General features: G+C 45.6%; 1 protein-coding gene across 2 annotated transcripts; it reads right to left on the bottom strand.

Moving 5' to 3' along the window:
• Window positions 1-474: 474 nt before the first annotated feature.
• GNPDA1 (glucosamine-6-phosphate deaminase 1) lies at window positions 475-12124 on the bottom strand. 2 transcript variants are annotated; one of them, XM_043465154.1, is made up of 7 exons: window positions 11621-12124; window positions 10625-10754; window positions 7277-7378; window positions 5568-5750; window positions 4405-4589; window positions 2592-2766; window positions 475-1909 (listed from the first exon to the last, which is right to left on the bottom strand). In XM_043465154.1, the coding sequence occupies exons 2-7, from the start codon at window positions 10746-10748 to the stop codon at window positions 1809-1811; spliced, it is 870 nt and encodes a 289-aa protein (XP_043321089.1). In that variant the 5' UTR covers window positions 10749-10754; window positions 11621-12124; the 3' UTR covers window positions 475-1808. The 2 variants fall into 2 exon arrangements, with proteins under 2 accessions (XP_043321089.1, XP_043321091.1); XM_043465156.1 differs by lacking the exon at window positions 10625-10754.
• Between the last annotated feature and the right edge of the window lie 2735 nt (window positions 12125-14859).

The following is a 14859-nucleotide window of genomic DNA, read 5'->3' as shown; positions in this document are numbered from 1 at the left end:
ATATTAATAACAGTTGTTAAAAAAGTAAACCTGTCTCTCAACTTCTATTCATACCTCAGTTGGTTATGTTTACCCAAGATGTTCCACTGTATTGACTTTTAACTTAAAAAAACTTAAAACCTGTTTTCCATACCTTGCAGTTGATACATCCCTCCTGGTCACAAGTCTGCCTTATTCTATTTAACAGGCATATATTCATTTGGGTGTCAAGCAGAGCCAGAATCTGACCATTTATTGCTCATCTGTTCATTCCTACCATTTTTTCACACAGGCACCTCATTTTTGTGAAATATTTTGGTTATTTTCCTCTCTGGTGTTTGAAGAAGAGATCAACAGTTGCTGTGACTGTGACTTCCTGCTGAGCTGCTATGAGGAGTGAGTGTGATGCTTTACTCACTAGCTGTTCTCAAAACATAGAAATATCAACCCAGGCCAGCTTCTGACCTCTGGGAGAGGAAGTCCACAAATGACACATTTTACTTGAAAATACTGGATTTAATAGAAAATAGCACATTGTAAACAAGTCCATTGATCCACTAGCTTAAAACCGAATGGCAGCACAATCACGTATAAAAGCTAAAGGTAAAACACTGGTACCAAAAACAGCGCTTAAAGAGAGGCCTGAGCCAGGCTCTGAAAGATCTTTCCCAGAAAAGAGGTGGCAGCAGCTTCCAACTGGCACAAAAACAGGGAGGAGGAGGCAGCATCCAAACCGTCAAGGCATAGAAGTAAGAGGAAAGAGCAGTAGACTCATTTTGTGATCAAGGAACAAAGGAGAAAGGGGCAAAAGCATTGTGTTTCCTGATGTTGTGGAAACATGAGGCCATGCCACAGGAGCCCACGAGGGTTAGGATAGGGTGTTTTATGTGGGGAAAGAATATTAGGCAACTTCAAAAGAAGTTGGTATGTTTTGGGCACTCAGCTCTTAGGGGTGTAGAACATGTCACTTGTGTGTTTCTAAATTCAACTGAGCTGCTTGCCCTGGCCCCATAACCTTGGCTGAATACAGCTTTGAATTTGACAGTGTCTGTTGCCCCTGTGGACCTCGTCCATGTGTATGAGAGGTTCCACAGTGAGACTCTGGAACAAAACACAGGACTCTGGTGGGGAAAATGTTCCGCCTTCCAGTGCTGGAAGGTCCCTGTGGGAGGGGAGTGTGATGTGGGTGGGTCCCTTTAGGCTCTGAGTTTATCAGAGAAAGCCTTCTCTCTAGCCCCACCCACCCAAATCCTCCCTCAGAGTCCTCTGAGTTCAAGGAAGGGCCAACTCTAAGAGTGGGGGGAAAAGAAAGGAAGGGATAGTTTCCTTCCCATGGCCTCTGTTATTGACCAAAGGGACTGCTTCCTCATACTGATTTTAGTTTATTCCTTAATCTAAAACAGTGATTCTCAAATAAGGGGCAGGTCTGTTCAAGGGGGACTTTAAAGACTCTCCAAAGAGGTTCTGTCCAATATATATAAGCCCTTAACTCCCTCCCCAGTTGAGAATCAGTGCACATGGTAGAGCTTACTGATGGGAATGTAGTATACATGTGAACAGTGTCAGAGACAGAACAAAAAGCTAAAAACCCCTAGTCAGTGGGGCAGACATCAAAATTATGGATTTTTTTTTTTCCTGATTAAGAGTAAGTTACAAACAAGTAGCTAAACTCCATGACCAAACTCCACGCTGCATAGCCAAGAACAGTTCGCCCACTTATCTGGAGTAACCATACTAGATTAAAGAAATACAATTCTGTCATCCTAAAGACAATTTCCAGAAAGATCTGCCTGTCCCAATGAGGTACTTGATACCAGGATTAGCACAGGCTAATCACTGTATGGTTTCTTAGAAGACTGGCTTTTCTCTATTTCTTTCTCTTTGATACTGTACAAGGGGTCCACCAACTTGTTATGAACAAGCATTAAACCTACAAAAAATAAGAACGAAAGTTGTTAATGCAGGTAGAGGCAGAGTTCCATTATCAACAGTAACGTCCAGGAGCTCTCAAATTTTGTCCTAGAACTGGTACTCATCATCATTTTTCTGTGGGCCCAAATGATAGACATCCTAAGAATAGGAAAAGAATTTGTTATTCCTATTGAATGCTAGAATCCATGGGACTTTTATAAATTCAGTCTCTAGGACATTTGGCCATTATAAGTTGGCCATTTGTTCACCAAAGAACAAATTCCTATTTGCCTACTCAGTAAATGAGGATTTTCATGTTTGAAGCAGTGAGTGTCCTCTTTAAAGTAGAAGAAAAAAGATCTTCATGACAGTTCAGTGCCTTGACTAGAAGTAAAAGGCCTGTATGAGATCTGAAAAGATAAAAAACCTGAGGCTCAGTATCACTGCAAGGAGTTTACCAAATTACCCTAGAACTCCAACTTTCATTTCATTCTTTTCTCCTTCTCAGAGCAAGCAGGTCTCCAAAAATGGACCCTTACAGTCATGGATGGAAGAAAAAACTGTATTCTGAGAGGAGGGTTTGTTTTTTTTTTAAATCACAGTTGTGAATTACAGTTGCCAGAGCATGCAAGCTAGATCCACTCTTCACTCCTGGCACATCTGAAGTTGGCTACCTACTCTCTGACCCACCTCACCCTCACCTTTGAAATACTTGACGGTCTTCACTTTCAACTCCAGGGTAGCATCCTCGTCACACACAAACACTGTGCGGGGATGCTGCTGGAAGGCAGACACGGTCCACATGTGGTTCACTCCCTCCTCGATGGCCTTGTACAGAGCAAATGCCTTGTGAGCACCTGTGATGAGGATCATCACCTGGGGATCAGAAAACAAGCCTGTGATGGAGGAGAAAGAGCAGCGAAACTGGAAGTCTAGACACCTGAATTCTAGTCTGGCTACCCAAAATGATCGTAAGGACTGTTTTTATGTCACTGTAAGTCATTAGCACAGGGCACACTGTGCTCCACCCTCTATGTGCTTTATCATACAAGTAGCCTGAAGTGGGGAGCGTCAGTATCCCTACATTCTAGGATAAGGAAGTAGGTTCTGTGATGGGGGTTTAAGTAGCCTGCCCCAGGTCATTTCTAACCTAGAGTCCGTGCTCTTGACCACCACGTAATTGTGTCTTCTGGCACCTCTGATGACGTCTGTGAAAGTGCCCTGTGGACAGATGTGCCGTGCACACACAGGCCCACACCTTATCCCAACTGTTCTGACACTAGGTCCCAGGGCTTCTAGGCTGGGTGAGTTTTCAGTGACAAACTGAAAAAGAGGGGCCACCATCGGCACTGCCTACAAGGAGGCCTTGGAAGCAATGGTGCGAGTTATCTGTATGGCTGCTAAAGTTGAATCCCAATAAGGCTGCCCCTAAGGTCATTTTTCAATTCAGAGTATTAGACCTGCTCATGTGACTTAGAGTAATGCTTTTTGCCTAAGTAAAACAGGCACAGACTCCCCTTGACACTTAAAATATCAAGATATTAAGTGTTGGAAAGTGATTATAAATAGCTCTCCATACACCCTTTCATTGTAATTTACTTGTACCATGGAATTGTGAGCAGGATCTACTGTTCCTTGCTTGAAAGATGAAAAAACAGAGGCACAAAGAGAAATGTGACTCTTTGTTCAGGACGCCAGAATTCATTTTTAAAAAGAGAATTCCCAGCCCCAGGTCCTTTCTGCACCTGCAGGAAGAGCCCTCAAACCACAGTATTTACCAAAACCAGCAAAATGACCTCCCTAGGTACTGATCAAGGTTTCCCAACAGGAATCTGCTGCCATTGATCATTTCACAAAAGCTCATTTTAGACAGGGAACCTTTTTCACTGATTTACATGTTTGTGTACAGACTTGGGCAAGGAAAGTTGAAGCTAAAATTTCTGTAGCTGCTTCTCACTGAATATATCAGAAATGAAGAGAAAAAGCTTCTAATGAAAGTAAGGAAACTGGAATCACAAAAAATTCGAATGATACCCAGATTTCTATAGAAAGACTCACTAAATTCAGGTCAAGATACTATTTCCATCACACTTCTCCACATTTATGAATCTCTGCACACAGGGCTATAAGCACAAGCATCTTGCAGTTGCAGGGGGAGCTCCCTTCAAGCAGTGACTGACCGCCACCAACTGCAGGGAACCAGAGGGCCCCCTCAGTGCCTGGACAGGTACAAATTCATATTCTGACATTAGTGGTGCTGGGTAAGCAGAGACTAGGAGCCTGCGGCTTCCTGGGCAGTCACTGCTGAAAGGTTTCGCCTCACACTGGGAGGAACGGTTACTTCCAGAGAAGAAAGAGTACAGTAAAGGGTCTCAGTTGGGACTTTAGCCTTATTTATAATGTCTTCATTTTTAGTAAAAGTGAATTCAGGTAGTACTTGTATAGTTAAAATTAACAGCAAAAAGACAAGTCTAGCACCCCAGTGAAAGGCCTGTGATCCCCTTGCACCCTTACCTCTCTAGCATCCATGACAGTGCCCACGCCCACCGTCAGGGCCATAGTGGGCACCTTGGCAAGATCTCCATCGAAGAACCTAGCGTTGGCCAGGATGGTGTCCATGGCCAGCGTCTTCACACGGGTCCTAGACACCAGACTGGAGCCCGGCTCATTGAAGGCAATGTGTCCATCAGGGCCGATGCCTGCCCAAGAGAGACGGGGCAGCCCTGTCGGTGCCAGGGATCCAAGACTTCAAGAATGGACAATCTCTCCTTCCTCACTTAGGGTCTGAAAAAAATCCTTGAAAACCGTGTCTCTTACCTCATTCAGTTAAGGTACACTTTAAGGTACCTTCCCCCCTTGTTTCTAGCTGAGGCATACACACACATTGTTAACTTGCTAACCCCCTCAGAAAGCTAAGGAGGGAGCAGTTCAAAAAGCATCTGCCCCCCAGATCATCCAAGTGTAACTTTTCTCTCGTCTGCCACTAGTCCTGGGTCCCACTGCTTGGACAGAGTCACACTGAGTAAAACATATACAGGGCCTGGAAAGGGGCTGCCAGGTTTATAATATCTCAAAACATGAGCATTCCTAGCCTCTTCCTCCCCACTTTGAAGTAAAGAAGGGTTAAATCTGGAGCAGTAAAAAACTGTTCAACTTCAGCCTCCCACCTCCACCCGCTGTGGGTGACTCCAGAGGCCATGAAAGACGGAAGTGTAAGAGGGCAACTCAGGGTAGGGACACCCTAGGTCCCCACCCTCTCTCTGCTGCTCTGACTGGCTGACCCAGGGCAAGTCACAAAACTCTGGGGTTCAATCGCTATTTATAGTGTGCAGGGGTTGACGGTAGAGTCTTTTGGAACTACATGAGTCTCTGATTTTTAATGTTTGACTGATCAGCCAGTTCCCATGACTGATCCATAAAACTCTGTCTAGGGAACAGAAAGAATCTGAGTCCGAATCCAAATACCTCACTTTAGGCAAGACGCTGAAGAAGAGGAGATGCCCCATATCACAGTTTCTGAGCAGCAGGGGCTCCCACTGTGCCTTCCCTGCCACCTCAGGCTAACAAATGACCCCTGTCACTGGCACAGAGAGGAAGCTGTTTGGGAGACAGGCATGGGTCTTGTCCTCCTCATGTGTTCCAGCCACCCTGGACACCTGCTGCAGTGTCGAGCTCACCTCCAACAAACAGCTCAATCCCGCCCGCAGCCTTGATCTTCTCTTCAAAGGCATCACACTCAGCCTGCAGGTCAGCTGCATTCCCATCCAGGATGTGAGTGTTTTCTGGGTGGATGTCAATGTGCTTGAAGAAGTTGTTCCACATGAAGGAGTGGTAGCTCTCTGGGTGGTCTCGAGGAAGGCCTGTGGGGCAATGGCTGCACTCAGTCATGCCAGGCTGAGCCAGAGTCCACCTCCCAAAGATGCCAGGATACGTCCTGACCCCCAGAGACACTTTCAGGGAAGAGCCTATCAGGGAGGCTGGAGCCCCAGCCCTCCTACCTCCAGCCACTCAGGATAGGCTGAGCTGGTATCCTTGTCTGCTCATAACCATGGGACTAGGCCCTCATTCTGATCTCCTTTCACAGGGGAATGCCCAGAGGCTGCAGGCCAGGGTCATTCTGGGCCTCTAGAGGTGGGCTAGCCTCCTGGGGGGTAAGGACTGGGTCCATCTAGGGAAGGAAGCAAGCATACCCCTTACCCTATGCCTCCTACCCCACCATTCATTCCCAGTTACACCCTGCTCAGCCTGAACCCCAACTTGAACACCAGGTGGCTGGCGAGAATTAATTTCAGGGCTTCCCAAAGAGGATATTTTTCAATCAAGAAGAATGTCTAAAATGCATGTTTCAGGGGCTGGGTATGGAGAAGGAAATGGCAATCCACTCCAGTACTCTTGCCTGGAGAATCCCATGGACGGAGGAGCCTGGTAGGCTACAGTCCATGGGGTTGCTAAGAGTCAGACACGACTGAGTGACTCAACTTTCACTTTTCACTTTCATGCACTGGAGAAGGAAATGGCAACCCACTCCAGTATTCTTGCCTGGAGAATCCCAGGGATGGGGGAGCCTGGTGGGCTGCCATCTATGGGGTCGCACAGAGTCGGACACGACTGAAGTGACTTAGCAGCAGCAGCAAGGGCTGGGGCTGGGGTGCGGAAATGGGTAGTTGATGTTTAATAGCTAGAGTTTTAGTTTTGCAAGATGAAAAGAGTTCTGGAAATTGGTTGCACAACAGTGTGGAAGTATGTAATGCCGAACTGTACACAGAAAAACAGTTAAGATGATAAGTTTTATGTTATGTGTAGTTTACCACACTTAAAAAAAAAAAGAATCTTTCAAGTGAAACCATTACAAGATGATGGTAGGTGGTACAGAGGGTGACAGGAGTCCAAGGTGCCACTTTTCATCAGTGGGACGGACACCAGTCTCAGCTCCCCTCCCGGTATACGTGGCAGGAAGGGGACTGGAAGATGAACAGTAGAAAGTCCAGACACAGACACTGGGGGACACGCCCCAGCCATGGGACCCCAGATCCCACCTGCAGCCATTTGTTCCAGAAAGAAATGGCATGGAGTTGGGGAGGAGACAGAGGGGCAATATGCTAAAGTTTATCAAGTGTCTGCTCTGTAAGTTTATCAAGTGTCTGCTCTGTACAAGAAGCTTCCACATCTGTTATATCACTTAATGCTTACAGCCCAAAAAGTCAGCTTCATTAGCTTCATGTCATAGCTGAAGAAACCAAGGCCTGGAGGATATGGTATCACCAATTGAGCCTACCACCAAATGTCACTGGTTCCGAGATGTCCCCAATCCTCTCCTGGCTGATCTGTAAGGCGAGGAGTACGACTTTCCTGGAATCAGGTAAGACTGTGAAAGACAAAGACTCACCCACATACTCATCCATGTTGAAAGTCTTCACATACTTGAAGGACAGGTCTCCATTCTTATAGTATTCAATCAGTTTCTTGTAGCAGCCAAGTGGGGTGCTCCCTGCAAGAGAGGCCACAGCAATGAACCCCCTTCAGCCTCCCACTCCTAGAAGCCCAGAGGGCAACCAGGAATGAATGAGGGATGCTACACTAGGAATACCTGTCAGATATCTGAAGTCCTACCTAATGCTCAATCCCAACTGCCATCCATTAAGTTGCTGGTTTAATAACCTATTTTCCCCCTAGACTGTAAGCTCCAGGAGGGCAGGGCTATGTTTGTCTTGTTCACTGCTGAATCCCTAGCACTTAAAACACTGATGATTGAAATGACTGTGATTAGCACCTGAGTGAATGTCAGACTTAATTACCAATACGATATTCCCTGAGCAACCAGTATGTGAGAGGTACATTATGGGCATGCAGAGAAGTGACAGACTCAGCAGCCACCCTGGAGAAGCTCACTGTCTAGGGGAGGGGTCACATTACACCACGTAATGTCAGCTGTGGTACAGGCTAGCCTGTGGGTTCGGGGAGACTTCCCCTTGGAGGAGCAAACTCTTGTGTGCAGTCTCATTAAAAAGTCAGTCATAAACCCATAAAGAGGCAAGAGGACTGCTGTAGATTAAGAAACTAGATATGCATGAAGCCTGACTGGACATTGGATTAATTTTTTAAAAAATACAAATAATAAATGTGGACAATTAGAGGGAAAATTAATATAGTTTGTGTATTAGATGACATTGTGAAATGATTTTTAATTTCCTTAGGTATGATAATAGTATTGTGGTTATATAAGAGAATGTCCTTATTCTGAGGAGTTATGTGCTAAAGGACTTAGAGGTAAAAGACTTAGAGGATCTCTGGACCTTTCAAGTCGCTTATAAGGAGTGTGTGTATGTATAGAGAGAGAACATGAGCCACAAGAGATGAAAGTAAATATGGCAAAATGTTAACTGGTGAATCCAGGTAAATGGTACCTATTCTTTCAGCTTTTCTGAATATGTGAAACTGCTAAAAATAAAAAGATGGAAAGAAAAAAGCCCCACCCAAACCAGGTCATTCTTTTCATAACCCACTAATGGCTTCTTATTTCACTCTGAATAATAACCAGTCCTAACAAAGGCTGTATATAACCTGGCCCCTGGCTGCCTCCCACCTGCCTTAGGAATCCTGCTTCAAGCAGTTTCACCTCAGGGCCTTTGCACATGGGGTTTGTTCCCTTTGCCAACAATGCTATCCTACCAGTATCTGCACAGCTAACTCACCTCTTCAGGGCCTTTACTCAGAGACTTTCCCTGCCCCCATATCCAACACTGTAACTCCCACCCTTCCTGGACATTCCCTATCACTTTCCCTGCTTCCTTTTCTCCTTCCCTCTTACCACCATCCAATCTACTCTGTATTTTGCTAATTCACTTGTTTATGATCTGTCTCTCCCACTATAATTTAAGCTTTAGGAAGGCAGGAATTTGTGTTCTTTTTATTCATTGCTGTATATCTGGCATCAAGAACAGTTTGGCATACAGCAGGTATTCGAAAAATATCTGCTGAATGAATGGCAGCAGCAGCCCCATTCACACAAAATAACCAGCCTGGCCCTGTGACATGGTCTTAGCTATGCCTGAGCTACACAGCTTCCCTGTCCTCCCCCTGAACTTCGTTATGTCCATTTTCCAAACTTCTAGCCTTCCCATCAGTCCTGTGTGTTGTTGTTGATCAGGCACTACGTTGTGTCTGGCTCTTTGCGACCCCATGGACTGTAGCACACCAGCCTCTTCTGTCCTCCACTATCTACTGGAGTTTGCTCAAATTCATGTCCATTGAGTCAGTGATGCTATCTAACCATCTCATCCTTTGACACCCTCTTCTCCTTTTGCCTTCAATCTTTCCCAGCATCAGGGTCTTTTCCAGTGAGTCAGCTCTTCGAATCAGGTGGCCAAAGTACTGGAGCTTCAGCTTCAGCATCAGTCCTTTCAATGACTATTCAGGGTTGATTTCCTTTAGGACTGACTGGTTTGATCCTGTGAGCTCCCCATTATCTAGCCAATAAATTCCTTTTCTTCTTAAATTAGCCAGAGTAGGTTTTGGTAGCTTCCACCCAAATCCCTGACTGGTGCTTCATCTAACAGAAGGAATAGTCCAAGGAACCCACGTGGAAATGCTGTGCTAGTTCAAGTGTGATAGTAAGGAAGGAGCCATGTCTTCAATGGCCCTGAATACCACTCTGAGGGGCTGGATCTATTTTGCAAATGACAGGGCAATGGGGAGGGGTTTCAGCAGAAGCCCAGACTCCAATCTAGCCTGGCTGTACAGTTAGAAAACAGGATGTTAGTGTAGCCCCATCCTAGTCTAGGATGTTAGTGGTTTCACATGCACCTGCATATACTGTTCCCATAAACCTCTCCAGCAGAGATGGGGAAACTTCAGCTCACAGGCCAAATCTAGCATACTGCCTGCTTTTGTAGCATTCATAAATTAAAGGACAGTTTAAAAAACAAAAGAATATTATGACATATGAAAGTTATATAAGCTCAAACTTCAGTGTTGGTAAAGTTTCACTGGCAGTCAGCCATGCTCATTTATGTATTGTCTATGGCTGCTTTTGAGCTACAAGGGCAGAGTTAAGTGGTTGCAGTGGAAACTGTATGGCCAATGAAGTGTAAAATATTTATTACTTGGCTGTATATAGAAAAAGCTTGAAGACTCACCCAGTAGTATCTGGGCCACTGAGGCAAATCCACCCCACCTCTGAAAGAAATAATCAGAACATTTGCCTTGATGAGCTAGAGTCAAAATATCCTCTGATAAAGGCAGCATTCTGATTTTTTCTCCAAAGAAATTGGGACTGTTTTTCACTTAGGTTCTATGTTTAATTAAGCCTTACAGAATTGCTTTGAGTGACTATCTTCTCAGTTCTTCCAAAGACGGTGCTTAGTTACTAGCACTATAGGTGCAGAGAAATTAATTCATTACATAAAATGTATGTCTTAAGGTATTAGGACTTAATTCTGTTAAGGGCACTTGGCTCCCAGGGCTGATTTAGAGAATATAGCCTAAAAATCAAAGTTTTTCATGCCTAACCAAGATCTCTTCTACTCCAGGATTCTTAAGGAGCAGGCAGCAACAAAACCAACCCCAGAGAAAGCTAGGTCCTCTGTTTTGTATGCCCAGGGCGCAGGGGAGTTGTTCACTCATAGGGGCAGTACCTCAGAGCCCTCCTTGCAGTTCCTTGGCTGAATGAGCCTACCTACCTGGACCGTTGAGAGCCCCTAATGCCTTTGCCCACTCTCCCCATTCCACAACGCACCAGTAGGGAGCCCCAGGGTGAAGTACTTGTCTGGCCCTGGGTTAAACTGGATGATGCGGTTCCTGATGTATTTGGCCGCCCACTCACTGGCCTGAGAATAGTGGTCCAGGATGATGAGCTTCATCGTGTCCTGCAGCGGCAGGTGACAGAAAGAATCATTGGTAAGCCATAAGGAGAAAGGGGTGGAGGTGGTTGGGATGGAGGGGTAAGCCCGTAGGCTGAGCCAGGAAGAGGAACGCTCTTTCAGTTCACAGGAATATCAAAAAGCTGGGCCAAGTGGCTCCACCACCCAGCAGGAGGCGCTGCTGCGGGACAGACCTGGGTTCTAATCTCGGTTCCTCTATTTATCACTGCAGGACGTCGGTTAAGGACCCAAGTTCTTTGAGCCTGTTTTTTCTTAACGTGAAAATGGGGACAACAGCGCACCTACCTGAGAGATTTCATGATGGTGAATATTAAATGAGAAAACGCCTGTAAACCACATAGTATTCAACATAATATGTTGGCTAGTATGTTGTAGCTCGACCCAGGCCCCCATTCCCCTTCTTGACGACCCTCACCTGGCTAGATGCTATGCTCTACCCTTGAACAACTCCTCACTAAACAGGTCACGGGATCATCTTCGATCACTAGAGTAGGTGGGGGACTGGAGAGGTGTGTTCTCTCAGTACCAGAGAGAGGTGCTCCTACCGGCCGGCCTTGCTTTGTGAATCCTGTTTCCACCAAAGAACTCAGGAATTAGGGCGTTTACTCCTCCCCCAGCACTGCGGTCAAATCAGAGTGGGAAGGCCCGAGGCTGAGGTGGCTGGGTCTGCGATTCATGGGGTTTTCCCCACGACCGAAGTTTTTCCCCCATCCCAATGGCAATCCCATCGCCCTCCCAGGGAGGAGATCCAAGCAGATCGCTGGGAATCCCGGCCCCGGGGTACCAGAGGCTGGGCAGCGCCCGGACCCCGCCCGCGAAGAGCGTCCCCGCGGACCCCGCTCCCCACTTACGCCGATGCCTCCCGCGGCGGCTGCAGAGACAGCGCCGGCAGCCCCGCCCCGCGCGGGTCATGTGGCTGCAGGTCACGCGGTGGCGCGCTCGGTCTGCGGGGCTGATTCCGAGGGGCCGCGGCTCAGCGGAAGATTCTGCCCCGCGGGCCAGGGCCGCCCACTCTTATCTGAGTTCCGGGGCCGAGTAGTTCCGGGCCGAGTAGGCCCGGGGGGCGGCGGAGGGGGTTGGTGGGAAACGGGACCTGGAGACTGGTTTGGTGGGAGAGAGAGACGGGAGGGGGATTCCAGCTTGCTCCCAGGGATGCAGTCCCCCGGGCTGGGGTTCTGGGACCAGGTTTTCAGTTTTGGGGGTGAGGCCGGGAAGGAAGAGCAGAATCGCTTCCTCTAGGGCTGAGCTTGGCTCCGACCTTTATTTTTTTAGATACCATTTCTTTACCTAGATAGTACTGCTTTTTGTTTGTTTGTTTTCAATATAATTGGATTTTTTTCTGCCCCTAGGGGGAAAAAAAAAGATCAATCTTTGCAGCAGTATAAACTAGAGAAAAATGTAAACTCTTGGTCTCCTCTATTCCTCCATCCTGAGATAATCGTGTTAACAGTTTAGACTACATCCTCAGTGAATTTTCGTTAAGATCCTTATATTTTACAGAAATGAGAACATGCCGAACGCGCCATCCCAAGGCAGCTGGGCGCCCGTGTCTTGCAGTTCCCCTGACTCGGCTCGCCCCTTTCCTTTTGGGCCCCGCTGCGGCTCCATTTTCTGGTGAGACCCTGATGAGCTGGGACTGTGCAGCTAACACAAGTTCTGGGTACTTGTACTTTGGCTTCACTGTTGGTGTAGGGTTTTTTTGTTTGTTTTGCTTTATTTATTTTTTTAATTTAGTTGGAAATCTCATCTCAGCCTGAGGATTGCAGATGTTTCTCAGTGAGGTTCCCACCCCATCTCCAAACACTTATTATTTTAGATAATAAGCTAAAGAGTCGGACACGACTGAGCGACTGAACTGAACTGAGTCAGCAGCTAGTCAGTTGGCTGATAGGTCCAGGAAGTGACCTTAATTGGGCCTGTTTCCCCACAGTTGGGCTTCCTACATAGCTCAGTCCTTAAAAAATCTGCCTGCAATTCAGAAGACCCAGGTTCAATCCCTGGATCGGGAAGCTCCCCTGGAGAAGGAAATGGCAACCAACTCTAGTATTCTTGCCTGGAGAATCCTGTGGACAGAGGAGCCTGGCGGACTATAGTCCATGGGATCGCAGGAGTCAGACATAATTTAGCAAGTAAGCCACCACCACCCCCCCAGAGTTACTCTTTCTGTAGGGAACCAGTGCAGGTGTCTGTTAACTCTGGAGACTCTGGAGTCCGCATGGGGACTAATCAGAAAGGCCTGGGTTTGAATTCTGTTCTTGCCAAAGTCCACTTCTTGAGTGAGTGACTCTAACCAATGACTCCCCTTCACCAATTCTTAATTTTCTTCTCTGGAACTTGGGAATTGAGTGGAAATTAAGTAATACTGACCTCATGTGGCTATTGTGAGCATTAAATGAAAAACAGCCCTCCATGTCCTTGTTTCCACATGCACAAATTCAACCAAACTTGGATTAGAAAATATTCAAAAAATAATTTCTAAAAGTTCCTAAAAAGCAAAACTTGTGTTTTTCTGTGTGCCCGGCAACTGTTTACATAATATTTAGGTTGTCTTAGGGATTATAAATTATCTAGAGGTGATTAAAATATATAGGAGTTTGTATATAGGTTATATGCAAATACTGTGTCATTTTATGTAAGTGACGAGCTGGTGTGGATTTTGGTATTTGCGGGGGGGTCCTTGAAGCAATCCCCTGGGAAACCGATGGCTGGCTATATTATCATAGATCCATAATACCCCTTATTTCCTCCTCCCCTCCTTACAGAGCTCTGAAATACTCTCTAATCTAACCTTCTGCCCTCCTCAGGCTCCACCCGCTCCATGCCTAGGTTTAAACTGCTACCCATACTCATCCTTCTATCCTCTTGTTTTGGAACTAAAGTTGTCTAATTAAAAGAATTGTGAGTGCGCTCCTCATCCCACCTTTTTTGTTTATGAGTTCATCTGTATAGTCTCTGCGCCTTTTCATTTCTTCCTGTCATGAAGGCAGTTGTGATGCCTGGAGCTAGGGAAACCATATTATAACTGTGAGGCAATGAGCATGAAGTCTAGCTTGGAGGATAGAAAGAACTTAAGTCTTTGATATTTGACAAGTGCTAGACCTCCTACTCCTGACTTCCTCTAAGGAAATAATAAATATCTGTGTGGGATATTTATTTAAGCCACTGCTGGTGGAGTTTTCTGTGACTTAAGATCAAAAACATGACTCACTGTTATAGCAGATGACTCAGGTCAGAAGAAAGGAGACACCTTTCTTCTGTATGAATCTTTCTTCTAATAAAATCCAGGGAAGTTTAGAGCTGTCAGTGAGGGATGTAGAACCAACAGAAAACAGACACAAAGCCCGGTTGACATCAGTTGAACTGTCTAGATCTAACCATATCCGAAGCCAAATATACTCTGTTGGGTTTAAGTTGGGTGAATGACTGAATACAAAAATAAATATCTTTTTCCCCCTGAGGCTAGTTATGGGATACTCTGGAAGAATTTTGAGCTATCTATTGCTGCATAACAGATTATCCCAAAACTTAGTGGCTGAAAACAATAATTACAATAAGGGCTAAAAAGAAATATGCTATCAAGTCATGAGACCTGGAGGAAACTTAAAATGTGTGTTATTGAAAAGACTATATATCATAATATTCCTTTTATTCCTTTTTCTTTTCTGATTGCTGTGGCTAAAACTTCCAAAACTATGTTGAATAGTAATGGTGAGAGTGGGCACCCTTGTCTTGTTCCTGACTTTAGGGGAAATGCTTTCAGTTTTTCGCCATTAAGGATAATGTTTGCTGTGTGTTTATCATATATGGCTTTTATTATGTTGAGGTATGTTCCTTCTGTACCTGCTTTCTGGAAAGCTTTTATCATAAATGGGTGTTGAATTTTGTCAAAGGCTTTCTCTGCATCTATTGAGAAAATCATATGGTTTTTATCTTTCGGTTTGTTAATGTGTATCACATTGACTGATTTGTGAATATTGAAGAATCCTTGCATCCCTGGGATAAAGCCCATTTGGCCATGATGTATGATCTTTTTAATATGTTGTTGGATTCTGTTTGCTAGAATTTTGTTGAGGATTTTTGCATATTATTA

The sequence above is a fragment of the Cervus canadensis genome, chromosome 4, assembly GCF_019320065.1.
Source record: "Cervus canadensis isolate Bull #8, Minnesota chromosome 4, ASM1932006v1, whole genome shotgun sequence".
NCBI classification, from domain to species: Eukaryota; Metazoa; Chordata; class Mammalia; order Artiodactyla; family Cervidae; genus Cervus; species Cervus canadensis.
This window is presented reverse-complemented; position numbering and strand designations above follow the sequence as displayed.